At 33.2% G+C, this 27,790-nt stretch overlaps 2 protein-coding genes and 1 long non-coding RNA gene across 5 annotated transcripts; 2 read left to right on the top strand and 1 right to left on the bottom strand.

The window, feature by feature from the left end:
• The first annotated feature begins 167 nt into the window (after nucleotides 1-167).
• Nucleotides 168-13,222, top strand: LOC101249468 (replication factor C subunit 1). Of its 2 annotated transcripts, none has more exons than XM_004242568.5 (23): nucleotides 168-316; nucleotides 472-537; nucleotides 1,746-1,862; nucleotides 2,398-2,961; nucleotides 3,040-3,107; nucleotides 3,338-3,413; nucleotides 3,509-3,570; nucleotides 3,655-3,791; nucleotides 6,338-6,543; nucleotides 6,641-6,829; nucleotides 6,924-7,045; nucleotides 7,116-7,323; nucleotides 7,720-7,773; nucleotides 8,288-8,457; nucleotides 9,374-9,464; nucleotides 10,351-10,532; nucleotides 10,640-10,679; nucleotides 10,968-11,092; nucleotides 11,735-11,807; nucleotides 11,884-11,976; nucleotides 12,076-12,319; nucleotides 12,688-12,735; nucleotides 12,839-13,222. In XM_004242568.5, the coding sequence occupies exons 2-23, from the start codon at nucleotides 535-537 to the stop codon at nucleotides 13,003-13,005; spliced, it is 3,039 nt and encodes a 1,012-aa protein (XP_004242616.2). In that variant the 5' UTR covers nucleotides 168-316; nucleotides 472-534; the 3' UTR covers nucleotides 13,006-13,222. The 2 variants fall into 2 exon arrangements, with proteins under 2 accessions (XP_004242616.2, XP_010323198.2); XM_010324896.4 differs by having other exon boundaries at nucleotides 12,685-12,735.
• A 561-nt stretch (nucleotides 13,223-13,783) lies between these two features.
• LOC101247630 (uncharacterized) lies at nucleotides 13,784-21,624 on the top strand. 2 transcript variants are annotated; one of them, XM_010324895.3, is made up of 13 exons: nucleotides 13,784-14,209; nucleotides 14,407-14,469; nucleotides 15,401-15,844; nucleotides 16,978-17,049; nucleotides 17,177-17,302; nucleotides 17,390-17,605; nucleotides 18,115-18,162; nucleotides 18,364-18,525; nucleotides 18,821-18,982; nucleotides 19,434-19,527; nucleotides 19,952-20,070; nucleotides 20,163-20,207; nucleotides 21,178-21,624. In XM_010324895.3, exons 1-13 carry the CDS (start codon nucleotides 13,868-13,870, stop codon nucleotides 21,409-21,411), a joined length of 2,127 nt encoding a protein of 708 aa, XP_010323197.2. In that variant the 5' UTR covers nucleotides 13,784-13,867; the 3' UTR covers nucleotides 21,412-21,624. The 2 variants fall into 2 exon arrangements, with proteins under 2 accessions (XP_010323197.2, XP_025887631.2); XM_026031846.2 differs by having other exon boundaries at nucleotides 14,032-14,209; nucleotides 14,407-14,518.
• Nucleotides 21,625-22,002: 378 nt separating this feature from the next.
• Nucleotides 22,003-23,106, bottom strand: LOC104648140 (uncharacterized). Its single transcript, XR_742187.3, has 2 exons — nucleotides 22,904-23,106; nucleotides 22,003-22,304 (listed from the first exon to the last, which is right to left on the bottom strand). It is a non-coding gene; the product is annotated as an uncharacterized lncRNA (long non-coding RNA).
• Between the last annotated feature and the right edge of the window lie 4,684 nt (nucleotides 23,107-27,790).

The raw sequence follows: 27,790 nt of genomic DNA, 5'->3' as shown, positions 1-27,790 counted from the left end.
ATTAATTCCAATTTTAATTTTTTTTACCATTTCAATTTTTTCAAATATGTTATGTTTTTAGTAATATAAAGAAAAATATATATGTATTTAGTAAGCCCATAAAATTGAATTTATTGGGCTTGGGCCCATTACTCTATTCTAAAGCCCATGAAATTCTATTATTCCAATTTCTCTCAATTAACCGGTTAAACCCCACTGCCGGAAAAAAAAAAGTCTCAATTCTCTAAACCCTACTTCACCGGAGCGACGTTGAATGTAACTGCCGGTTAACTCGTCGTCGATGACTCCATAGCTTGTCGGAAACCTACTACGATTGGTAATATGCTCTTACTTTCCCCTTTTTTTCGCAGCAATTTTACATGCAATTGTCTCGTTTTTCGAGGTTTGTATAGCGAAATTATACTCATGCATTTGGTTCATTATTTTGTATAGCGAAATACTCATACATTTGGTTCATTATTTTGTATGTAGGTTGGTAGTTTTGAAGATAAATTGAAATTTTGAAGGAGATATTGCTAATTGCAGATCACAAACATGGTAAATATTATTATTCTGCATTATTTTTCAATGGTTTGTAAGATTTTAATGCATGGGATTCTGAGCATTTTTTGATTTGTGGTAGGCTGAAAATTTTCTCTTATTGTACCAATTCAAACTTGTCTCAGAGTCTATAATGCCTTCACTAAATCAAATTCATTTTTTTTTTCTCTCCTACAAACTTAGCCCCCTTGTTAAATTTCTCTGTATTGTGCCAATTTTATGTTATCCCAGATTCTAATATGCTTAACTACCAATGTTCATTTTTTTATCGACCAAACTAATAGTCTGTTTGGCCAAGTTTTTGGGAGGCCAACAATGGTTACATTTAAGAGGAGGGAGGTGTTTGACCAAATTTTTAGGCGAAAATAAGTGCTTCCAGAGAGTAGTAGAAGTTGTTTTTCAGTAGCTAAAAGAAGTAGTAGATTTTTTCTCCCCAAAAAATACTCCTTTGAAAAGCACTTGTGAGGACAATATACTTACAAGCACTTTTAAAAAGTTTGGTCAACTACTAATTGCTGTTTAAAAGTGCTGCTCAAACTTATTGGCCAAACTACTTCTCACCAAAAGTACTTTCTTGTAAAGCACATTTGGAAAAACCACTTTTCATAATAAGTTGATTTTAGAAGTTTGGCCAAACAAACTATTGTTTTTTTTTTTTTTTTTGACATTTTCATAAGCTACTTGTATATAAGAAATAGTATCTTAAACTTCATGGCTAATCATATTTGGGTCTTTGTGAAATTCACTTTTTCCACTATACCTTTTCAAACACATACAGTTGCAGACCTATAGAATATACCTTTAACAGATAGCAAGTATTAAGTCGTGGTTGCTGGGATTTTCAGATTGAAGTATGTGGGTTAAAAGGTGTGTTCTTCAAATATTTAGAATTTGAGCACCCAAGGGTGAGACTTAGTGGTCATTGACGTGGGTTGAGCAACATGAGGTCCCAAGTTCAATTCCCATCGGAGACATGAAGTCAAAAACAGTAGGTGATCTTTTCCCATCTGGTCTAGCCTAGGTGGATAGAGTTACCTGATACCTGTTGATGGTGGGAGGTCGCAGGTATCTTGTGGAATTAGTCGAGGTGCGCGAAATCTGTCCCGAACACCAAGAGGGTAATAAAAACAAAAAAAAAATTAAAAATATTTAGAAATTGAGATGCATGGTTTGAGAGTTTGATGGTATAGTTCTATGTAATACAGTCAGATATCAGGAAATGGTTCATGAAGCAGCATGACAAAGGCACGGGTAATGGGAGCATGTCCAAGAATAGTGCAGCAGAAAAGCCTTCTCCCACTAGTCCAAAGCCAGAAAACCTGGTAAGTATCTTGAATATGGATCATTTTTCCGAGTTCACTTGATTTTTTATTTAATCTGGATTGGTTGTATGACTCAAGTGTTTGATAATGTTGTTACTTGTTTGTTTCTTATTTCCGTTTCTTGGAAACTTTTCTGTCTGCCTGGAACAGTGGGGGCTGGCTTGTTGCTTCTTTTTGAGATATGTTGGACGAATTTATTTTCTATCCATTGCCTTGACCCTGGTGTTCTCCTTGAGTTATTTAAGGAGAAACTGAAAGAAAGAAATGGTTGATCTTTGTTGATTTAGAATACATATCAATATATGAATTTATTCTTCTAAATACAACAACAAAAATAACGATTGATCTTTAAATTTTTTAATTATCTCATTGTTGGGTTTTTTAGCTTGTAGGAAGAGCTTTTGAGATGGTGGAATGTTTCTACTGGAATCATCAAATGCAATTTTCTAAAATTTGAGAACCTATGATAGACATCAACCTCTTTTTTCGTGTTTTGTTAGTCTTATTTTTTTTCCTTCCTTTTAATGGACACCAGGTACAAGAAGGACAAGAGACTGCCAACAGAAGGAAAACTAGTAAATATTTTGCTACAGACAAGGTTAAGGCAAAGGAAGAAAAAGTTGAGGAAGTGTCAGCAAAAAGAAAAGCTCCAAATGCTGCTGGAATTTCATCAGCACCAGCTGCAAAAAGAATTCATAAAGCTGAGGATGAAGATGACTTTGTACCAGTGGTATCGGCAATGGGATCCAGAGATGTCACTCCCAGCAAAAAGTCGGTAAGTGGCTCTGGAAGGGGATCTGCGCAGAAAAATGTGATCAGTGATGATAGTGATGATGATCTTAAGAACAAAAAATCTGATCTCAAATCTGCTGGAAGAGGGCGGGGTGGACGGGCAGCTAAGACCAGCGGAAAGGGTGTTCCTCTTGATGAAAGTGAAGATGATGCTTCAGCTGTCAAGGACAACAAATCTGGTGGACGAGGGCGTGGTGGTAAAGGACCATCTGCAGCACCAAGCGGTGGACGAGGTAGAGGTGGTGGAGGACGGGGAGGTTTCATGAACTTTGGTGAAAGAAAAGATCCTCCTCACAAGGGGGAAAAGGTAGAATCGTTGCAGAAGCTAACTTCTTTTCGTAAGAAGTTGTCTGAGTTAATAAATTGTGGTCTTTCTGCTTCACAGGAAGTTCCTGAAGGTGCCCCAGACTGTTTAACTGGTTTGACTTTTGTAATTAGTGGAACTCTCGACAGGTACCCTTATTAGTCTGTTTGTATATTGTTGAGCGACAGTATGGGGATAAACACTGCAGACGGATTTTTGCATAAATTTCTTTATTGCTTATAAGCATGTAGAACCCACTGCAAGAGTGCACTATGTAGTTGGTCAAGTCTTTTCATCTGTGTTACTTTTTTAACTTTTCTCGGGATTTGATATGTGAATGACATAAAGCTTGACATGCATTCCTTTCTCATGCTTTCAGTTTAGAAAGAGAAGAAGCTGAGGATTTGATTAAACGCCATGGTGGTCGTGTCACAGGATCTGTTAGCAAGAAAACAGTACTGTCTTCGCTTACAAATTTTGCTTAACGTAATTTTTCTTTGTTTGCTAAGCCTAATTGTTTTACGGTTTTCTTCATATGGTTCTGTTGTAGACTTATCTTTTATGTGATGAAGACGTCGAGGGACGGAAATCCTCTAAAGCCAAGGAGCTCGGGTTTGTCTAATGTCAATGCATATTCTAATTTACCTTATTCATTTGTTACTGCACTAATATTGATATCCTATACTTTGCTACTAGAACTGCATTTCTCACTGAGGATGGTTTGTTTGAATTGATCCGGTCATCAAAAAAATCAAAATCAGCTACACAACCCGAGTCAAAGAAATCTGTGGACACCATTGTTTCTTCTGGAAAGAGAAATTCACAAAATACAAGTAATTCCAAGTCTCATTTGCTTTCCTTTTTTATTTTGTTAGTGACTTGTTTATTTCTAATGATGATATAGACAGTCTTAAATAAGAGATGAATTGGTTTATGATATTATTGAATAGTGTCCTCTAAAGTTCAGCAGGCATTTCAAAAAGAAAAGAAAGCAGGAGAATGTTAGGTATAAACGCCAGACCGAACTCTTTAAAACAAGAATTACTTGAGAATACCAAAAAGTTTTAATGGTTTACTGAAAGAAATAGCATCTATTTTTTCTTCATCCAAAAAAAAGAAAGAAAAAGAATAGAGTATCATCAATTCCCGTAGCCATTTATATGATTGGGACTATAAGAAACCATCATTTACATTTCTAATTTTGTCAGCTACGAGTTAAGACTTTGAATTGATTCTAAAAAAAGACGATGTTTGAAAGTAAAGACACTAAGATAGCGGCCATACATAACTAATCTCTCCATTTTACAACAAAGTAGAAAGAACATTCTCCGTACAAAAGTTACCTTTTAAAAAGCTAATGAAATCTATCATTTAATGCGCATCATATACATCTCGTAGCCTACACCACACAGCCAGTGAAACGAATACCTGTACTTCAAAATTTGTTCGACTTGCTTTGCCTTTAAAACGCCTAGCATTTCTTTTGTCTATAGCACCTGCAGGATCTGTACTCCAGATCGTCTTTTAGTCCTTGTTCCTTTAATTACCTTCCCAGTATGACAACAAGTTTTCTGTCTTTGGCAAACCCATTTAAACCTAAATAGTTCCAGAAGTTGATTTCTGATTTGTTTAACCCCCTTTTAATTTTATCAGGTATTGATTTTGTAAAACATAGAGCTCAAAGCGTCTGTATACCAAAATTAGAAACCTACAAATATATGATCTTATACAAATGATACCTAATCATATGATCTTATACAAATGATACCTAATCATCTATACAGAAAGAAACCTCATGGGTGTACCAAAAGGAAATGAGGTGTAAGTCTTTAGAGGCTATTCCTCAAATTACAAATTCAACTTAAACACTTCTTTTTGTTTTGATCAGTAAAGTAATTTTATTAAAGTACCGAGGAGGTACGAAGTATGTAAAAAGGGGGGATAATCAACTCCAATTCTATTCTTCAACTCATCACCTATATCTCTCTCAAAGGGACCTGGTATAAGTTATAATAGCGCTACATTCCAAGCTTCACTTCCACCTAGCGCCACCCCAGCGTAACATAAACTCTCACTTGGCCACCGTAAAATGGATGAATATATGATTACTTTGAGCAGTTGGATTAATATGAAATTCATTGTATATTGGATACTTAGATTAGTTATTTTAGTTGCAATTTGATTATTATAGTACTAAGGGGTTGTTTGGTAGCTAGTAAAGAGGTACTTATTCATGTATTAACTTTTATTGAAGTTATACAACGTTTGGTAGTTTGTTAGGAAGTAAGTTACTCATGTATAAAATTAATACAACATTTGGTTTGCAGTTCAGAATTTCGTATAACTAATACATGCATAAGTTAGATGTATTATCTTATGCAAGGCAGAAGACGGAGTAGCTAATACTTGCATAACTAATACCTACATAACTAATATTGAACTAATAACTGCATACTTCTAACCAACTACCAAATCATTCCTATGTTCATCTGTATGTGGTATTGTTTAATCTTTACTAAATTGTGTGCTTCTCTCAAAAGAAGCTTGTACTTCAGTTCTTGCTTTTCTCGTCAAGCCCATGGACAGTGGACCTTTTAGCTTTTTTGCACATTTCACTTTTAAAAACATTGGGCTTGTGCCACAAAATTAGATTGTTATAAAGCACCAGAATTAGAATTATGTACTACAATGGGGCCTTCAGTATTGAAGATAAGAGGGATATGAATGCTGAATGTTTATATATACCACCACCACCAGGTCTTAGTTTATGTTGGTTGTTGGATTGAGCACATAGTTCAAGAAATAAAGGAAGATTATTGAAACATAAGCGGAATATATGCGATCTTGCAAAATGCCGAAATCACCCGACTATCAGTAATTAAATGAAAAGTGGTGAAAGATCCACTAGTTCTTTCATGTTTCGTTCTCATAGTAGTTGGAGTTTATATCAATTGCGTTCCGACAAATCATGATAAAGGTTTATAATGGTGATGATAAAATTTATTATATTCCAAATACATAGATGTGGCTATCTTTTCGAAATAAGCTAATAAGGGAAGTGTGCAACACAAAATTGGATAGAAGCAGCATAAACAACTGATTGTTGTTTGTTGAAGGAAAATGTGGTCCTGGACAAGGACGGGGCAGCCTGTTGATAGACTTGGACAGCTGAGTGATGTTAGCTTACTTCCACAAAGTAAAGGAGAAAATGCTTCTGATCTCTTTTTCTTGGATTGTTGAAAGATTACGATGTCAAGTTTTTCAGATAATAGAGCACTGTGTTTCTGCCATTCTGGTGCCTCTTATACTGAGGTTGATAGTTACACATTCTCGACTTTGGGACTTCATGGTCTAAAATGCGACAACATTGGTTTTTTAGGTGATGGAACAGGAAGCACTGCCACAAAGATTCTAGCTGCCAAACAATTGGCACCTAGTGCATCTCCTGCCAAAATTAGTGGATCTCCTGCTAAAAGTAGTGCATCTCCTGCCAAGAAGAAAACCCAAGCTAAAGAGTCTTTACTACCATGGACAGAAAAATACAGACCCAAAGCTATTGTAGACATAATAGGGAACAAGTCACTGGTATTCTTCTACGTTGCTTTCTTTCTTTAATGGCTATAGTTTTGAATTAAAAGATATCACCTGGAGTAACTTTACCTTCTATGTGGTATATGTTCAGGTGGAGCAGATTCAGCGTTGGCTAGAGAGCTGGGATGAGCATTTTCTAAAGGCATCTAGTAAGGGTAAGGGGAAAAAACAGGCTGACTCTGGTGCTAAAAAAGCAGTTCTGTTGAGTGGTATGCCGGGTATAGGGAAGACTACATCAGCAAAAGTGGTTAGTCAGTTGCTGGGATTTCAAACCATCGAGGTATTTTCCTTCTAAACGGTGAAATTTTGCAGACCGTAATTTAGTCATTTTCCATTTCTGTTGGATTAATATAACAGTACCTTTCTTTGTTTAGGTAAATGCTAGTGATAGTCGTGGAAAGGCTGACTCAAAAATTGAGAAAGGAATAGGCGGAAGTACTGCTAATTCCATAAAAGAACTTGTTAGCAATGAATCTCTAAGCGCCAATGTTGGCAGGTATACCTCTACTCTCTTGGGTGTTCAAAATCAAAAGTATGATATGCCAAATCCATGTTGATAATTGCAGATCACACCATCAGAAGACTGTTCTGATTATGGACGAGGTTGATGGCATGTCTGCTGGAGATAGAGGTGGTGTTGCCGATCTTATTGCTAGCATCAAGATCTCGAAAATTCCTATTATCTGCATTTGCAATGATCGCTACAGTCAGAAGTTGAAGAGCCTTGTCAATTATTGCCTACCAATTGTCTTCCGTAAACCAACTAAGCAGCAGGTCATGTATACCATTTATTCCTTTTAATATTTCCTTGTGGATGTTCCTATGGAATTAGTTATCCTCGTGAGAAAAATATTATGCACAAGAGCGATAATAAGATGGTTTAAGTAGTAGTGTTGGTTGATATATTCTTTCTTCTGACAGTTAGTTATCTTTACTTGATTTGAATTTTAGCGCTTAGTTTTCGCCATTATGCACTGTTTTATGCTAGTCCGTTTACCTTCCACTGTTCAACATATTGCCTCTTTATGGACAAAATCCAAGCCATCATTGCTCCCGTAATGTTCTCTATCAACGATGTTTTTGGTGTTCCTTTCTGAATCTTTTATGATAGACATGAGGTGAAAATATTGGTTGAAAATTTGATGGCTAATAGTGAGTATTCTTTGACAGATGGCAAAGAGGTTAAATCAAGTAGCAAATGCTGAAGGCATTCAAGTCAATGAGGTTTATTCTCTTTCAACAACTTGTACAAGTTTTATAAGTACATGTCGATAGTAATATTTGGAACTGTCTTGTTGAGTTTGAAAGCCATCATCCCTGATAAAATGTTGTTTTCACTTGTTCACATTTGTGAACTGTTAATACTTTGGTTTGATATTGTTGGTTTGTTGAAGTGCATGATAAAGTAATCCAGGTCTGAAACACCCAGATGGAGACCTATTAAAATTTATGGAGAAAATAATAAGAGCTCTTTTTTTCTAAAAAAATCAAGTAGGCAATGTTCAGTAATAGTTGTACACTAAAACCTTTTTCTATTTATGCATGTGGTGGGAACTGCAAGATGTATTTGTGAAAATATAACCTGTTGAGATCTTTCCTGCTTAAATGTGTTATAGCATATATAATTTGGTGGTGCTACTACAAAACATTAGGAAAAGAAATTTCTTTTTTGTTGCCTGGACAGATATCCGTCAATTTTCTGAGATTTGTGATTGTTTTTCTTCTTCTGCCTTTCTAGATTGCTCTTGAGGAATTGGCAGAACGTGTTGGAGGAGATATGCGTATGGCTCTAAATCAATTGCAATACATGAGTCTCTCTAAGTCTGTCATCCAATACGATGACATAAGACGCCGCCTTCTAAGCAGTTCAAAGGATGAAGATATCTCACCGTTCAAAGCTGTAGAAAAGTATGCATGTATTAGATTCAGCTTCCGTTTCTAGTATTTTGCCACATAATGTCTAAGCTTTTTCCCACATATGGATTGCTATGTTCGGTTCTCTCAGTGCCGTGTCCATTGTTTAAATATATGCGGGTATCATTATCTCCACTACCTTGTGTGCTATTGAACAGATTAAACAATAATTAGTAATATTTGGAATAAAGCACTTAAAAAGATATATACTTCCTCTAATTGTCCATATTTCATTCACAGGAGATTCATACTTAAATGGGGGTATGGGGGTGATTGGGTAGAGCTACTAATAAAAAGGGTAGGATAAAAGATAAAATATGATTGTTAAATAAAAAGTTAAACAAAATGTAACGCCACGATCACACCAAATCGGTTTTTACACAAAATGGGACTTTTTGTCGTCATGGAATGATGAATTCAGCGATACAATACAATAAGATTGAAGGAACAATTGTATTTAACTAACAACACAATACAATACAATAGGTAACAACACTAAAACAGCTCTGTTTTCATAACCATATACTGTGGTATTTGTTATAGCCCTATAATACAACCTGATCTGTTGACTAAATTCCAAAGCTCAGTTCAATGGCTTTGAATACGAAGTACGTTCTTTGATATTTCACATCACTCAGCATACCAGTATTGCTAAGCAGAAATTCCCTATTAACATGTCCTGTGGGAGTATAGGATTGGGAACTCGCCTTTTTTGGACATTGTACTCTGATAGGATTTGTATATTCTGTCACTTGCTTTGGATGTTGCAGTTTGTTACAAATTTACATTTTCTTGAGATTTGGACTCTATTTTATTGCATTTACTTCTATTGCATCGTACTTTCACACTCAGGTCTTGGCATAAATTTTATTTCTTAACTGACCAGTTGTGTTTGTTTCTGTGTTGATAGGCTGTTTGATTTTAATGCCAAGAACTTGAAAATAGATCAAAGAATTGACCTAAGTATGAGCGACCCAGATCTTGTCCCACTTCTTGTCCAGGTACTTTAGACTCCATAAGGTTACTATTTCTTCTTGAATCTACTGTTATTTAAGTTAGTTTTTTGAAAATGTCTCTGCTTAGTTTTCTCTATATCACTTTGAGACCTTGTAGAACTTTGAGTATTCATTTAAGTAGAATAATATAATCAATCGAAACAGGCCAATTTGTTGCTATCTTTTTTCTCTTTTAAGTTTTCGTATTCTATCTTGTATGTCCTAAATTCCTAATCAGTTTCTCTTATCGGATGAATTTTTCCAGCTTGTTACCTGATCATTCATCTTAAAATTGACATGTCCTGAGCAAACCATTTGACAGTTTTCTTGTGTCTTATATTAAGGCTTAAGCTAGCATAATTAGTCCCTCTTTGTTAGTTGTTCCTATTCTCTAAGACACCAATGTCTTGCTTCCATCCTTAATTCGTCTTACATGCTTATTTGTGTCTTTTAGATTGCTTTGTTTCCACATATTGATAACTTCGTTGTGTTTGAGAGAAGACAGTTGTCTGTAGAAGACCTGAAGGGCTTTGTTCCTGCAAGATGTTTGGGCATTGTTGTATTAGGTTCTATACTATGAAGCTGACTGTATGCTCAGATGGTTCACTTTACTTTTTTCTTTTCCATGCCCATGCTTCTCTGCAGTATTGGTGTACCTCCTCCTTTTGTTACTCGCTATTGTTCCTGCAAGATGTTTGGGCAGTATTTGTATCATCTATCCTGGATCAATTGCCTTATAAACGAGTCGTAGACAAAAGAAAGCTAATATTTAACTGGTATCGGTTTTGCATTGGTATATTGGGATTTCAAAGCTTCGTAGCAAGTGTCAATATGGTTTAAAATATTGTGAGTAGACCTCCATTTTTATGACTGTTTCTGAATGTGATGGCAGGAGAACTATCTCAACTACAAACCAAGTTCTGCTGGCAAAGATGATAATGATTTAAAGCGGATGAGCCTAATTGCGCATGCTGCTGACTCTATTGCAAACAGTGACTTAATAAATGTACAGATTCGAAGATACCAGCAGTGGCAACTTTCTCCAGCTGGTTGCCTTTCGTCTTGCATAATTCCGTAAGACATTTCTTAAGATTCTTGAGTTTAGTTGCATTTTAAGTTGACTTTATCTTGTTATTTTGGTGGTCTCTTTCATATCTCTCTCTTTTTTCTCCCTCATTTAGTGCTTCTTTGTTGCACGGACAGAGGCAGACTCTTGAGCAGGTGATTATTGCTTCTTGTTCTCCATCTCTAATTTCTTATTTGCTCCTTTCTCTTAATTCTGATGGCTGAATTTAAATTGGTCTAGAGATACTGTTATACTATTAGCTTTCTTAGATAATTACAGGTGCTTCGGTATTGGTATTTAATGCCCGAAAGTTGAGTTGTATTATGATCCTATGATTTCTTCTATCAGCTTTCCCAGAGTTTTCACTTGAATATAATTTAATTGTCATCCAATCTGGACTTGTTTGAGGCCTTCTAAATTTCAGTGGGTGTTAAATGTTGCAGGGAGAGCGCAACTTTAACAGGTTTGGCGGTTGGCTAGGAAAGAATTCTACAATGGGAAAGAATTACCGGATTCTGGAGGAATTGCATGTTCACCTACTCGCATCTCGTGAATCATATCTGGGAAGGTACTTTCTTCTGTATTTAGTTTAAAACATATTAGTTTTCTTCTCACTTGTCTTCTAACCTGATAGATGTCATCTCATTCATCCTGTGCTTTGAGTGCTTTCAATAATCTGATCTATCAGAGCACATGTTTTCCTTTATTTTTATCACTGTTTCCTAATTTTCTCCATCTTATGGCGTTTTTAATTTTGTTTCTAGTTCTTTCTAATTTCCCAATATACGAATATTAAGATCTGGTACACAATGCACATCCTGCTTTCAGACAATTGTTCTAGATTTGTAGAACTTGTTGAAATTCTTTTTCAATGCCTACATAAGTATAGCTGAAGTTAGAACTGTATGGATAATCTTCTTAAGCGAATGGGGTTACCATGATGCGTTGTCCTGTCCTACTCCTCATCTGCATAGGTAAAAGTGTTGATCAAATGTCGAAGAATTAATGATTGACTAAAAAGAATTAATGATTGATTAAAGAACTTGTGAAGTATTACCTACGGCAGGATTCTTATGTTTTGTGTACAATTATCTTCCAAAATTTGAAAGTCGGTCAAAGTTCCTTCCAGTCATTTCTTCCTGCACAAGCCTGTAGAATAGTCTTTATGAATCTGTGGCAGTTGCTTAATACATCTTCTCAAACATTTCAGGGCAAACCTGAGACTTGACTACTTTTCTCTTCTTGGAAAGAAGTTGACAGATCCATTAAAAGTGCTGCCTAAGGTGGATTATTCATGCTTAACCTGCATTTCATTGTGTATATTGGTTTGCTTAGTTTATATATGAATGTAATTTCCAGGATGAAGCTGTAGAGAATGTTGTGGCTTTCATGGATTCTTACTCTATAAGCCAGGAGGACTTCGATAATATTGTGGAGATATCAAAATTCAAGGTATACCCATTCAGTCTTCTCGTTAGTTTTGTGATGCACTTTTAGAATTTTGTGATGCACTTTTAAAATCTGCTCATGTGTTGACTGCATTTGCACCAGGGACAACCGAATCTTCTGGATGGTGTACAGCCTGCTGTGAAAGCGGCACTGACAAAGGCATACAACAAAGGAAGCAAATCGCGTGTTATTCGCACAGCAGATTTAATTACCCTTCCCGGAATTAAAAAAGCTCCTAAGAAGCGCGTTGCAGCAATGCTGGAGCCACTAGATGAAGGTGTAGCTGAAGAAAATGATGAAACACTTGCTGAAGATGAAGAGAATTCATCAGATACAGAAGACATAGGTAAGTAAACCCCCTACTCAGCTTGCCCATTAAAAGAACATGTCGTAGTGTACCATGCAATAATTTTACCATTACAGTTGACTGAAGAATCTTAAAGATAAGATTATTCCTTCGGTATGAGTTGCATCTTTTAGTTAAGAAAATAGCAGTTACGAAGAATCATGTACATTATAGTTTTCTTCCTAAGTGTCTTTGCAGTAAGCGTTTTCTATTGTTCTTATTTCAATGAAGTTTGTACATCTCACTATGGATACCAGTTTCTTTCAGAACATTCGTAGGTCTCTAATATAGAAGAACAGTGTAATTCTTTTACAATAACTGGAAGTAGTATTTAACTATGTTATTGTGTGTTTCGGTTAACTTAGCAGATGTTGGGAAAAAATTGCAGTCGGATCTTCAGAGTCTCAGTTCGAGAGGTTAGTGACATTCTATAACAATCCCGTCGTCTTCTGTGTTCTTCTGCAATTATTCAACACACTTTCTCATCTTTTTGTTGGATCTGTTTTTCCTTTACAACAGGGATCGAAGTAAACATGGACTTGAAGGGTACCGGGAGTTCAGGTAGCAAGAAAGCGTCTGCAGGGAGAGGACGAGGAAGAGGAAGTTCTAATAGCAGTGCAACCGCTGAATCCTCAGGTAAGAGAGGTGGTCGGGGTTCTGGAGCTGCTGCCAAGAGAAAGAGGTGAAACTGGAAAACATCTCCCTGACCTAATTCTGTCGGTTACAATCATCGGAAGCTGCAGTTTCCCTGGTCTTCTTCCTTGGGAAAAAGAAGCATTTAGGAAACTTGTTTTTAGCTATTTGTGTAAAAAAAAGAGAAGTTCCTAAGTTGATTTATGTATATTCTACTTGAAATTGATGAATGCTTGTTTTGTGTTAATAGTTTTGGTTTGATTTTTCAAATTTTGGCTTCTATTGCCATTGCTATGTTCATTCTGTTTTACTATCACAATAACTCTTCATTTTGCTGTGGGATGTGGAAATATAGCTAAGTATTTCTTATGGTAATGCCTACATCAAATTTTGGCTTAAAAAATCATGTTTTGAAGCTGAAATTCTCTAAACAAAGTTACTACTTTTTTCTTAATAAACATGAATATCCTATAATTTATGAAAACTATCTAAAAAAATGGGCAAATTATAGTTTATAAATAAGATATCTGAATATCTTATTACATTTTAAATAATAAAATACGTATTAAAATGTTTTCTTTTATAAATAAATGTTTGTAATTATATATTATAATAATTTTTTAGATATCATTGAAATATGTGTGTCTTAACTTTACTCAAGCTCAAATCTTATAAATTCAGTTGAGACAATCTAAAATGATTTTTAAAAATTATTAATATTAAGGATAAAATAAAAAAAATTAATTTATATTATTTTAGTTTTGTAAAATTAATTACTAATTTGAAACAATTATTTATTATTAATGTTGATATGAGGGATTTTAGAAATTCACATATTTTGTATCTATAACCAAAAGCCCCTTCTAAAACCCCCCACATCCCAACTAAAATCTTATCTCCTCCAAATTTTCAACCATGTCCATGGCTTCTACCAAAAATTTAGTCCCTTCTCATTTTTCATTCTTGAATTCAAATCCCAAATTCACATTCCCAAAAACTCAATCTTTTTCATTATACTCAAACCCCTTTTGCATTACATGTTCAAAGAAGGTAAAAAGAAGAGGAAAATTGAGGTACCCATCTGAGAAAAAGAAGCTAAAACAGCAACAAGAAGCTCAAGTTGATGTTGAAAACAAATTTGAAGGGATTTGGAGGCTCTCAAAGCTTAGTGTTTCAGTTCATAAAGACCCTGGAAAAGATTTCTTAGGTGTCTCAGATGCTTTGCTCCAAGAAATTGCTAAAGTTCTTGAATTTCCGGTAAAAATGTTAACTTTAGAATATATTTGAGTTTTTTTGTTTAGTGAAAGTAGTAGAGATTGCTAAAGTTCTTGAATTTCTGGTAAAAAAGTTAACTTTGGAATATATTTGGGTTTTTTTGTTCAGTGAAAGTAGTAGAGATTGCTAAAGTTCTTGAATTTCTGGTAAAATTGTTAACTTTAGAATATATTTTGTAGGTTGCTTCAATGTTGCCACAGGAGGCATTTGAAGTTGTTAGAAAATCTTTTGATGCTCGCAAGGTTCGTTTCCCTCAAAGCAACTCTTTTGAAACATTCCCTCTATATCAAGGTTGAGTTTTCTATATATATCAGCTTTTGTTTTCTTGCTTCTGTATCAAGTAGCCTGCTCGTTGATGTTCTAATATTATATATTCAACCATAGTGAAAAATCTAGACTATGAATCTGTAGGGTCTTTCCATCCATTGTAAAAATGTGCTTAATCCAAAATATGATTTGGCATATCCGAAAACCCAAAGATCATGATCACATTGACCAGAAAAAAGTTATCCAAATACCCCACCATCTATAGTTTCATTTATTTATTGCAGTTCAAGCTCGTTAAGCTGAGATGTAAAATACATCTTTGCATCCTTCCATTAGGACTTGGGAGAACGAATGTAGGACTTCTTGGACCAAGTAATAAAGTGGTTCAATAGATTAAAATGTTTCAATCAATTGCCCTTATAATAAAATTGTTTCAATCAATTGCATGTTTCCAATTAAAAACTTGACAGAATCTTGTTTATTGTGATCTAATTAAGATATTTAAGTATATACTTGTGGATGAGATAGCTCCTTAGTATATGCTTTCCAGGTCCTCCTTTCTCCATCGTTAGCTCTTTGCTTTATTTCCTTCCAGTCGTCAATGAACATTGACTGTCCTAAGTTGATTCCGCTATAATGTATTGAATTGAAGGAAAGATGGTGGGAAAAAAGAGACCATATTCAGACCTGGAGCATATTCCATCAATGATTGCTGAATACTTATTTCTGCCATTTTAGGATGCTCATGTAATTGAGCTTATTATGGATGTATCCTTGATTATAGTGTAGGACTGTAGGGACGATGATACTAGTGATTATGTAGCCTTAGCATTGAATTGCTTGAAACAAAATATATAATAGGTACAGTTGTTGATGTACTTAACTTCTACATTAATCTCATTGCAGTTGCAAAAGGAACAGAAGTTTGTATACACAGTTGATGTGGATGTCCATAAACTACTAAATTTAGAGCCTCGTACTTGGGAATTCATCTCTGAATTGGAACCCAAGGTTGGCTTAATTGAGCATTTGCCTCAAGACAGGACTTCTGGTGACATAATGAGCATTGTACATGCTTGCAGAAAGTCGGGTCAGGATGCAACTACTTCAGAACACGGAGATAGAAATCTCTGCAATGGATCACATATGAATGCAAGTTATAGAAAACCAAAAGTTGCAGTTGTTGGAAGTGGGCCTGCAGGGTTGTTTGCTTCTCTTGTCCTTGCTGAATTTGGAGCAGATGTTACACTGATGGAAAGGGGAGAACCCGTTGAGAAAAGGGGCCGTGACATTGGTGCTCTGGTTGTTCGACGGATATTGCAAGAGGAGAGCAACTTTTGCTTTGGGGAGGTTATATCCCGATTCACTTATTTCCTTCAAAGGTTTTTCCAGCTTCTTGAGATTAATTTCTGCAATTTGCCTCTGTTTTTGTTACTATTCTTGACTTATATTGTTGCAGCTCATGAAAGTATTTGTGACATTACAAATATATAATGGGTAAGTATTTTTAGGCAACAATACCGAATAAAGTTGATAACTGGTTTTGATCTTAATGATTTCAAAATACTTTTCAAGAACTAATTTTCGTCGTTGCAATTGACAAAACATGGACACTCATTGTGAAAGCTGACTCTCATTGGATCTTGATGCGAAACTTTTTGGCCGTAGTAGAATTCTTTTGGGGTTTCATGGTATTCCGAATAATACCAGGCTTTAACTGCCGTAGTACTTCCTGTTAGACCTGATTGAAATTCTATAGGGTCTCTTTTCATTGTAACAGGACTAACATGTTTAGCGCTGCACTTAGATTTTCATCTACTTCAACTATTGGAGTAAACTATGTAGCAAATTGGTTGTTTAAGTTGGAGGATAAGATGTTTGACTCATTATTATGCTATTAACCAGTATATTGCCCATTGATGTGAAAACTAGCAGGACTGCCCTCAAACAAATGAAAATAATTTTCTAATTATTCTTGAAACTCTTGTATAAATAGACATATTCTAAGGGAGCTTGGTGTAACAACCCCTTGCAGAAATGCAGGGTAAGGCTGCATATAATAGTCCCTTGTGGTCCGTCCCTTCCCTGGACCTCGTGCATAGTGGGAACTTAGTGTACCAGGCTTCCCTTAAATTGATAATATTTCTGGTTCTGTGTTTCTTCCATACTTCATCTTCTCCTTGCTCTTTAGACGTAAATGATGTTGTAAAGGCCATATATTAATTTTGATTTTTTTTTTTTTACTTTGAAATAGATTGATCTGATTCTAATCAAATCTGTATTTCTGTACTTGCACTGTGAGATTTGAAAAGAGATGTTTTAGTGCTTGGATCGAGCAACTGCTCTCAATGATTTAGCTATGTATGCAGTTTCAGCATCTTACTGGTTTTCCACCTCCGTTTTCTGATGTCAAATAGATTATATGATGTTACAGACATTGGCTCTCATTAGCTACTTATTTACGAAGGACTTATGTGTGACAGGGTGGTGCAGGTACTTGGAGCGACGGGAAGCTAGTTACTAGAATTGGAAGAAACAGCGGTAGTGTTTTAGCAGTAAGTTGCTTAATCCTGGAAAATTATACTTACGATTGTTTACATATGCAGTCTTTTCTATGTGCTAATTAACATGTATTTATTCTGTCAATTATACTTGTCATTCAACCTTGATCTTGTTTTCCAGGTTTTGGAAACATTGGTCCACTTTGGAGCTCCACAGAAAATTTTGGTTGATGGAAAACCTCATCTAGGAACTGATAAACTGGTTCCACTTCTTCAAAATTTCCGTCGATACCTTGAAAAGTTGGGTGTAAGTAATTTATACTTATGCCTCTTAGGAAAGAAATGTGAAAGTTCTAGACTTGTAAGAATTTTCGTTTATTGCTGATATGGTCAGGTCACCGTCATGTTTGGAACAAGGGTAGATGACTTACTTGTCAAAGATAAGCATGTGGTGGGTGTCAAAGTTTCTAATTCAAGAGATAACAGCTCACACTCCATGAACCAGCAGTTGGGGTATGATGCAGTGGTTCTTGCAGTTGGGCATTCTGCACGCGATACCTATCAGATGCTTCTTTCTCATGGGGTCAGCCTTGTTGAAAAGGATTTTGCTGTGAGCTCCTGTCCATAATAAATATATATAGTTTGTATCTCTTTTCTTTCCATTTATAAATTTTGTGTTTTATCTGAAGTGTACATATGCTTATAGCTTTAGGCCTTGGAACTGTCCAACATTTCCTTAATGCTGAAGAATACTATTCAACCAATTGTCAAAAGAAACTTCACTTGTGGAGTTTTATCCAAAATATGGTTAGCAGAAGTAAGGAAATGTCTGAATTGTATTCATCTCTATATTGTTATGAAAACCTCACTTTTATCAACAATTTGGTTTTTTTTTTCCTTTATTATTGAGAAATCATAATTCCTTGGACTACTTGGTAGGACATGCAGAGGTTGCAATCCTGTCTTTGTGTTGTGTGTGAGCTTGTCCGTTATTTTGTCCTTGATGTCTTTGGTTCATTAGTATTGACTCTCGTGGTTCTTAGTTTTTCTATAATCTCTTTGGTATTCCATCATTGGCAAAGACACAATCATTCTCCTAATAAATCGTATTAATTGCAGGTCGGCCTGCGGGTTGAGCATCCTCAAGAATTAATAAACAGCATACAGGTTCGTAACTGAAGACAATAAATCTTTAATTTATTTGTGATAGTATATTAACTTTTTCCCTCTTGCACTTCAGAGTTTTCCTTTGACTTCCTAAGCTATATCATTATCTGTGAGCAAGTATTTGTTATTTTCCTTTCTAAGTTCAATTATATCGTGGCATTTAACATGACAATTCGTTTTTTTTGGTCCAATAATATTCAGTATTCTGGATTGGCCAATGAAGTGCAAAGCGGACGCGGGAAAGTTCCTGTTGCTGATTACAAGGTTGTGGAATATGTTAATACAAATGATATTGCTTTGCCTTCAAATTCTGCACCAAGCAATCGCAGTTGTTACTCCTTTTGCATGTGTCCTGGTGGCCAGGTACAACAATTGCTTTTTATTCACTGCCGGATTTCCTTTTTCATAACTACTTTAATTTGCTGCACTTGAGCCGAGGGTCTATTGAAAACAAACTCTCTACATCCATGAGGTAGGGATAAAGTCTGCGTGCATCCTACCCTCCCCAGACCCAACTTACAAACAATGTAGATTAGTGATGACAACAACTACAAATGCTTATATGCTTATGTTAAGTTGGTGATTTCCGAAAGACATGTATTTTTCAATAGACTTCAGTGTCGATTTCGATATAATTTACTTGGCAAGATTTTGGCAGGTAGTTTTAACAAGTACTGATCCATCGGAGCTCTGTATCAATGGGATGTCCTTTTCCCGACGGTCATCTAAATGGGCAAATGCTGCACTTGTTGTTACTGTCTCGTCAAAGGATTTTGCTGCTTTAGACTTGCACGGACCTCTCGCTGGTGTTGAATTTCAGGTACTCCTTAACTGTCCATACTGGTCGCTTAGAAATAAACATGTAATCATGAACTCGTTTTGGACTTCTGAGGTTCACATCAAACTTCTCGGGAATGAATGAAAATTAAGCAGATAATTACCAACATTTAGGGAAGAAAAATCAATTTATAAGGATTCGTCTTTGCCTCAATAGAAGCGGTTGAGCTGATTGGTTATTTACTTCGTGTACTTTGATTTGATTGGCATGCATCAAATAGAACGAGATCAGAAGATTTGACTTTCGAGTAATTTCTAACATTGAAAGAGAAATAAAGTCAATTTTTATTTTGGAAAAATTGGTATTGGCATTATATTGATGGCAGAAGATAGAAGTCATAACATTATATGCAATAACAAGTATAAACTAAAGACATTTATCATTTGCTAATATTTCACTTGCAAGTATTTACACCTCGACTGTATGATTTCAGAGGATGTTCGAGCGAAGGGCAGCTGCAATGGGCGGAGGCAATTTTGTGTTACCTGTTCAAACGGTGACCGATTTTCTCGACAACAAATTGTCAGGTAAACCTCTTTGTTTTGGGGTTGGTGGCATTATTGGGTTTAGATATTTGGAGTAAATATCATGGCTACCACTTCTATTGGTTCATCACTCATTTAGTTATAGTCAGACCCCTCTATAACAACATATCAGTATAACGGTTAAGTTTTCTTTGAAACCGACTTTCATATTATGTTACATTATATGTTTTCGATAACATCAGTGAGAAGTCGGAATATATCCAGACAAATGACATTGTTGTAGAGAGGTTTGACTATACTAGACTCACTGTAGTAGTTCGTCTGGTTGCTCTTGCTTACTATTATAGGAGGATGCCGCACCCCTGTTGGGACTATTAACTACACACTTTTTACTACAAGTCCTTTTGGATTGGAAAAGCAGGAAGCGGACTAGAAATACTCATCTGGCTTACAATTCGTTTTACAGGGACGTCAGTGCCATCGTCCAGTTATAGATTAGGAGTTAAGGCAACAAATCTCCATGAACTATTCCCTAGTCACATAACCAGCTCTTTACAACAATCACTTTTGAAGTTTGACAAAGAGGTATTTTCCTGCCTTTCGAACATGATATATCATTATCACTAAATTTTCGTCTCGGAAAATTAACATCATTTCTGTTTAACATGGAACTACAGTTACCGGGATTTATTTCAAATAGTGCTCTTCTTCACGGTGTAGAGGTAATGTACCCAACTTATTTAATCATATGCTTACTTGCTCTATGTTTCGGAAATTACATGCTTCTAAATTTATTAAGCATATAATCTATCCATACATATGGATTTTCGGAGAGTTGATTGCTTAAATAGAACTACTGGAAATAGGTCACAAAGTCCCCTTATTGCTTTTGTATCAGAAAAGTCACTTATCTTTTGTTATTTCACTCGAAAGGTTTTTTTTTCGTTCTTTTGTATCTGGAAACTAGCTAGTACCGAGTGATTTCAAAATCGTTTTGGGGGCGAGTCCCAGGGCGAGTCTCGGGGCGGGGCGTACCAAAAACGCTTTGGGGCGTAAATTAGAAACGTTGATCCATAAGGCGTAAGTCCTAAAATTTGAGGCGTAAGCCCTGAACATAAAAACGTAAGTCCTTGGCGTAAAAACATACACCCAGGCGTTTTTAATATTTTTCTTTTTGCTTTAAATCATATTTTTTATTATTGGTGTAATGATATTTCTCAAATAATAATTTTATTACTTTTTCCTTCATTGTTGATTATTAACATTTATCTCATAATTCATTAAAAGGTTTACTTGCTTATTTTATTGGTAATAAAAATATAAAATTGAATACACATGAGAGCCCCGTAGATCCATGGAACTTACGCCCGTTGTCTCGAGGCTTACGCCTCGCCCCACACCGTATAAAATGTCTCGTCTCACGCTCCCGCGATTTCACTCAAATGGTTAGCTTTTTTTTTCTTTTTTTTCTTTTTGAAAGTGTCTAGATTTATCACTTTTCCTATACAAAAGAAAGAAATATGACTTTTTGAGTTTATAACAAAAGATTAATAACTTCTCTGACTACAAAACTTTGTCCACCTATTTCCAAATAGTTTTGATGACCATTTAAGATTGAACTCAAGTCAATAACTTGCAGATCTCTTGCTTCTTGAACCAAACTGGTAACTTTTCATTTGTTCCTCATTGCAGACAAGAACTAGTTCCCCTGTCCAGATCTCGCGAAGTGCTGACACTTACGAGTGCACATCGTTAAAGGGGCTTTACCCTATCGGAGAAGGAGCAGGCTATGCTGGCGGGATAGTAAGTGCAGCTGTTGATGGCATGTATAGCGGCTTTGCTTTAGCGAAAAGCTTAGGTCTTTTCAAGGGCAGCATCGAGTCGATTTTAGGGAAGGCTCACAGTGCTGGAGTTGCAAAATATTGACACAACTATATCTAGTTTTGTTTTCACTATATTGTGTAGTAAAACATATGCCGCGCTCATTGTTGATCTAGCAATTCTTCATATATAGTTCGTCACAATCAGAGGCGAATTCAAGATTCAGAGTAGATTGTGGTCTATATCGTTGTTGATGTGTGGCCATTATATAATGAACGAAAATTATGTTATCTATCTCTACATTGTCTTGCAACTTGAGATTATTTGTCTATATAGGGGAAAAGTTTGAAAGAGATTTTAACGGGATATCACTTTACCATGATCTTATAAGCTCAAATAAATTTCTTCGAATTAGATCGCGAAGATGTAAATAAACCTACTTCTAAAATTCTTATAGAGGCCTAGAGTTTTCTAGGTCTTTCAAGAACTCTCTTGTATATTCTAGAGTCGTATCAAAATCTCTTCATAACTCTAGATTCTTCCACGAAGTTTACCGCTTGCTTCCATATGGACAATTTTATGCCTAAATGATATGAAAAGTTTTATTTGATTTTGTTAGTTCGATTTGTTTAGGTATTAGAACAAAATAATTAATTAATTAAACGATAAATATGCTTGAGCGAATAACACAAGAACTAAAAAAAGACATTATGCAATAACTCCAAGAACTTATTTATTTCATATATGAAACTTCATAAGATGTTTAACAAAAACTCTAATTAGAAGAGGATTTGTAATTAATTAATCCTAATTATGATTAGTAGTAGTCCATGGTGGACAATTTTGTTTACAATGCTCCATTGAATCATAACACTTTACTGGTGTGGTTGAATCACAACACCATTGGTTAATTGTGAATTGGAAACACTTGCCAAGATTAATAAGTATCCCATCTTTTCTCCCATATTTGATACTCAATTTATCAAATACTTCTTCACCTATATATTAAAACATAAGATAAAATTAATTAAAAAAAAAAAAAAAAAAGATTATTAAGATAGAGAAACAAATTAAAAAAAAAACAAACAAGCCAACATAATTAAATCAGAGTTAATTTCATTTTATATACTGTCGAGAATTATGGTGAGACGAACAAAATCCATCCACTAATCTCAATCAGAAATAGGGTCGAGTAATAATTAGGTTATCGATGGTTGAATCGAAACTCAAAATATATATATATATATAAAATAAGAATAAGAAAAAGCAAGAAGCGAAAAGATTTAACTTTATATATATATATATGAAAAAAGTTTAGTAAGGAGTATTTGTACCTTTTAATGGGCCTTACAAAGAGCTACGATACTAATATTAGATATCGAGTTAAAAAATAAAATAAAACACTAATTTTGTCTTGCAATATATTAGGCAACCCCACTAAAAACACAACAATTAGTATCAGAAAAATTTTATAGTTAAAAAGTAAAGTTTGTTGCTAATCTTATTTAGTAACAAATTGTAATTTAACGACGAAATTCGTAGCTAATTTTAATTTCAAAGGCATAATGAAGAATTAATTTTTTTTAATCATACTTACATTTATGAGCAGGAAAGATGACAAAAACAAGTAAAGTGAAAAAAATCAAATGCTTTGTGATGGACACCATTTTTTTCTAAAATAATTTTGAGTTCTATTCTGAATATTTTTTTTTTAATACATATTTATAGTGGGTTGAAAATTAAAATTATTTTCCCTTTTTGGTTTAAAGATATTTCTTTTTTTTTTACAGGAAATTCTTATTCAATTTATTTTCCCTTCTTGGATTAAAGATCATTTTGTTACTTAAAACATTAATGACATTTTACCAATTCTAAATTTGGACAAAATCAATTCAATGTTTGTTGAACTAATTGAATGATGACCCCATTTTTCTCAAATTAACATCATCATTTATTAATTGACTAGTCATTTTTTTTAAATCGAAAATAATCTCTTTTGTTTTTTTAAAATATGGATAAAGTTGTGTGTACGTTACTCTTTTCAGACTCTACTTATGGGATTTGATTGATATGCTGTTGTTATTAGTATTGTATATCTCAAATTATTTACTTCAGTAAATTTATCAGAAATAAACTCTCTATTTTTTAAAATTAAAAGTAAAACTACGTATACACTACCATTTTCTACTTCTTAAACGTAAATTGTACTAGGTAAGTTCAACGTAAAAGCATATTTTTCTTTTTTAGGGAAAGTCCAATTTTAAATTTCTAAGTTATATGCAATCATTAAAATGGTTAATATGTAATTTTGAGCCATTAACAATCATGGTTTTGGACCAATTGTTTTCCAATATGCTTTTTTAACCTAAAGTTTCAAACCTAAAAAAAAACTCTAAAATTACATAATTTTTAATAGAGATTTGAATCATATTCTTAGGATATGACAAAAACTGAAATGATATTATTACGATTCAAGTTCGTAACACATATTACCTTTTCTGGTTCAAAAACCTCATGAAATATCCCTAGACTCACGTCATTGTTAAGTTCAAAAGCGTGCATGCATTTGTGAACTTAATTATGCTATTAATTATACTTTATAAAACTCTTTACTTTCTTCTTTCGTTTAATATGAGATTCATCTAGAACCCCTTCTTAATTCGCTTTTCAACTTAAAACTCGGTCAATCCTTCTCTTTAACTGATTTTTTATCGGTCTGCCCTTCGTCATAAGTGTCACAAATACCACGAAGGTGAATATATTAACAAATAAGCCTATCAAGAAAGGGGACAAAAATCTCACTTTTATCAATTGAAAGTCACATTACATATGATATGTCTTCATCATACAAATTGTGGACAACAAGCCTTAGTCTTTTTTTGGACAAAAATACAAATTGGCAATTTGTTGTTCTTTTGCTATGGATTCATTGTACATTAATAACATAAATCATGGGTTTTCTAAATTATTTTTTTGCAGTAAAATCAGAAGATACATATTTATTATTATTTTTATAAAAAATAGTAAGGATAAACGTGACGTAACCAATTAAAATTTTCTGCGAGATATCTTAAATTATCGGGTCGGGCCAATTTCCTATCCGGACCATAGTAACATAGCCCAATTGAGAACCTTGAAGAAACTTAAATATTAAATTTTAATTAAAACTTTTATAAAGTATACAATTAAACAGAAAAAATATTAAGCTCCAAACTAATTATTGATATGGTTTTTTTCATTAAATAAAGTGAATTTTTTTTTCTTAATTTGTTAGTCCTTTTAATATTTACCATGTAATTATAAAGTGATAATTATCTAGCTTTGCATTTACAACTACTTACAAATTATTAAAAAGTTGTTGAAAAGAAAAAATTAGTTATCAGTAAATAATTATTTGTTCTTGGTTAATTATGTAGACATTCTGGTGTGTTTCTTTATGATTATTCTATGGATTGGTAATCAAAATTTAATTAATTCATCATCATAAATAATCAATTTTATCAAAAACTAAGAAACTTAATTTAGAAGATACAATTATGATGTGATTAAGTGGGAAGAATTACTAAATATTTGATTTTACTTTCTAATGTTATAAGTTTAATAATTTAAAGGTTAGATGTGTCGAGTCGTATATTTAAAAATCTAAATCTAAATTTATCAATAATCAAGGGATTAAAATTGTTAAATTGTTACTATGATATTACATCATTTTCACTTCATAAGCTAATTTCGATTTGAGTTAGCACCAAGTTCATATTTTCACACAATATTAAAGATAGTTCCTTTCATTATTGTATTTTTCATCATGACGATTCTAAAGAGATTTTTATTTCTTTTTATAATTTTAGATAATTTTATTTCGTATTAATTTTTTTTTTTACCGATTTATAAAAAATAACTCGATAGACCTGATATAAAAGAGAGAAAAGTCTCAATTTTGAGATAATTAGTTGAAGTTATATTTTGCTCTTAGTACTATAGTGTCAATTTTTAATGATTAGACATCAAAATTTATATATTTATTTATATGGTGGGAAAATATATTATAAACGTAATTTCCTCACAACTTAAGCTAGCACATGGACCAAGCCACATAAAACAAACAACAATAATCATTAATAACCCAAAAAATAAAATAAAATAAAGTAAAATGGCAAGAATCATGAATAAAATTACTTGCAAAGAACAACAAAACAAGCATCCTTCTTTATTAAAGAAATAATAATTAAAAAAAGTGAATAATTTTCTTTAATTTTCCCCTCCAAAGAAACAAACTCCACATGCTACTTCTCATCCAAAATAATTTAGTTATCTATTATAATCTTTTTAGTAGTTACTAGGTTTTCGAACTCTATTTATCTGATTAATTTAAATTTGTTGAATAAATCAATTAAGAGGGTAAAAACGTTTTCTTTCAAGAAGCTAATCTCCATTTTTTTTAAAAAGTTGATACATCTGATTAAGAGCACAGAAAACTCAATCACTTTCGATGATCAAGTTCTTTAATCTCTATTTCTGATGTCCGATGCTTGTATTGTGGCATGATTAAACTCATATTTATGTTGGAAAGTTTCACGTTGAAAAGATAGACGAGAAATAACAAAGTGATTTCATTATCAGAACTCGAATAATTAGGAATAAAAATCCACTTACTACAACCACAACTTTTCTTAATATTTTTCACTTAAAAGAGGATGTAACAAAGTATGGTTTAATTTTAAAAAAATCATTGAATAATCAAGAAAACTATAGAAACCAACATGTTTGAGGCAATAAAAAGACATGCAAAAGCATTGGCAAAAATATAAATTAAGTTGATTTGGTAATTAATAATTGAGTTGAAATCATCAAAGCACATGACTACTCATCACTCATTTTGTCCTTTTGGGTAATTTAATTATATTATAATATTTATATATTTAATAAGATTATATATATATATATATATATATATATATATATATATATATATATATATATGCATGATATAAAATATGCATTAGTTGTATCTTTATCCATTGCTTTATCCACTTTTTCAGTATTATTAACTGAAAACAAGAGTTAGAATAATAGTATTTTAGCTTTTTATGTGATCAAATATTTTTTACATAGGTATCAAATTTTATATAATTATTTAGGTTATTTATTTTTTCTTATAACCAACAAAAGGTAATTATACTTAATTATTTCATAAAAATTACAGCTTTAAACTAAGTTGTAGACCCAATTATTTTAATTCTTTTTACCTTTTTTTCCTAATTTATTTATTTTTTGAAATAATTCTCTTTTTTTCGATATTAATTAATAATTAACTAGAACAATATGTTATTAGTATAATAGATTATTAAATATCATCAATAAGGTTATTAAGTTGATCATTATTATTCCCTACTATACCACCATAATCATGATAATATGTTGATAATTCCTTCTCTCTTTTTTTTGTACTTTTTTTTTTAATTTTAAAATTTGTGGATCATAAAATTATTGTTTTATTTATCATGCTTTTGTGGTCTTATGATTTTTTTATATTTTGATTCTATATGTCACCTTATAGTCATGTAGTCCACTATTAAAATTAACAATAAAAAGAGTAGCTTTTTAAGTTTATAAAAAAGGGGGAAAATGTTCAAATTTATTTCTCAAGTACATTTAGGTATTTTTTTTCTTTATGTTAATTGAATTAAATAGCAATCTCATACAATTAATTAAATTAAAAATAGAGAGAGGAATGTATATATAATATTTATATGATCCATCTACAATATGTGTATAACGGTATATAATCAGTGTATACTTTATAAATGTTATCTTGAAAAAGGCAAACAAAACGTAAATCTAATTTGATATTTTCATAATGATTCGTTAGGATCGGTAACATTTTCCCTTTTAATAAATGGTTTGAGATTTTTAACTAGCTGATGTTTAATATGCATATCAAACATCGAAAAAGAAAAAATAAATATATTTTTTTTAAAAAAAAAATGTTCAATCATTTATGCAGGTTTAATTTTGCCTAGGTGACAATAATCAATAATGAAAACAATTGGTAGGCCTAATGAAAAAGAAAATACATTAAATAGAGACAAACCTACACATAACATAAATATCAAATTGAACTTTTATGTGTCCATAATATAACTTGTGTGTAGCAATCAAAATATGTCTTTTTTATTGTTTTCCAAAATTAGTAAATAATAGACTAAAATTAGTAATATTTTTCATTTCATCTGAAAATTGATTCCACCAAACTAGGGAAAAAAACATTTTGGTTTTTGACAGTTTGATACACTAAACTCTCGTTACGCCTGACGTTTAGAAAATAATTAGACTTCAAGGATCTAATGAATGCAATCAAATTGGAAAAAGTTATTTTCTCAATACTCAAACTCGTGAGCTCTCAATCTTGTTATAATGATTGAATTTAAGTAAATATCTAAACATATTAAGTGATTCTTTTTTTCATATACAATGTGTATAAACA

The sequence above is a fragment of the Solanum lycopersicum genome, chromosome 7 (genome assembly GCF_036512215.1).
Source record: "Solanum lycopersicum chromosome 7, SLM_r2.1".
NCBI classification, from domain to species: Eukaryota; Viridiplantae; Streptophyta; class Magnoliopsida; order Solanales; family Solanaceae; genus Solanum; species Solanum lycopersicum.
The sequence above is the reverse complement of the archived record's forward strand: the minus strand, read 5'-3'. Positions and strand labels throughout refer to the sequence as shown.

Excerpts from the sequence above, each read along its gene's own strand:
- LOC101249468 (XM_010324896.4), top strand. Across the intron at positions 6,544-6,640 it reads TAATAGGGAACAAGTCACTG|GTGGAGCAGATTCAGCGTTG; the intron begins GTATTCTTCTAC and ends GTATATGTTCAG. Across the intron at positions 11,977-12,075 it reads TGGAGATATCAAAATTCAAG|GGACAACCGAATCTTCTGGA; the intron begins GTATACCCATTC and ends CATTTGCACCAG.
- LOC101247630 (XM_010324895.3), top strand. The coding sequence starts at position 13,868 with ATGTCCATGGCTTCTACCAAAAATTTAGTCCCTTCTCATTTTTCATTC. Across the intron at positions 20,071-20,162 it reads TTTTGAAGTTTGACAAAGAG|TTACCGGGATTTATTTCAAA; the intron begins GTATTTTCCTGC and ends ATGGAACTACAG. Across the intron at positions 20,208-21,177 it reads CTCTTCTTCACGGTGTAGAG|ACAAGAACTAGTTCCCCTGT; the intron begins GTAATGTACCCA and ends TCCTCATTGCAG.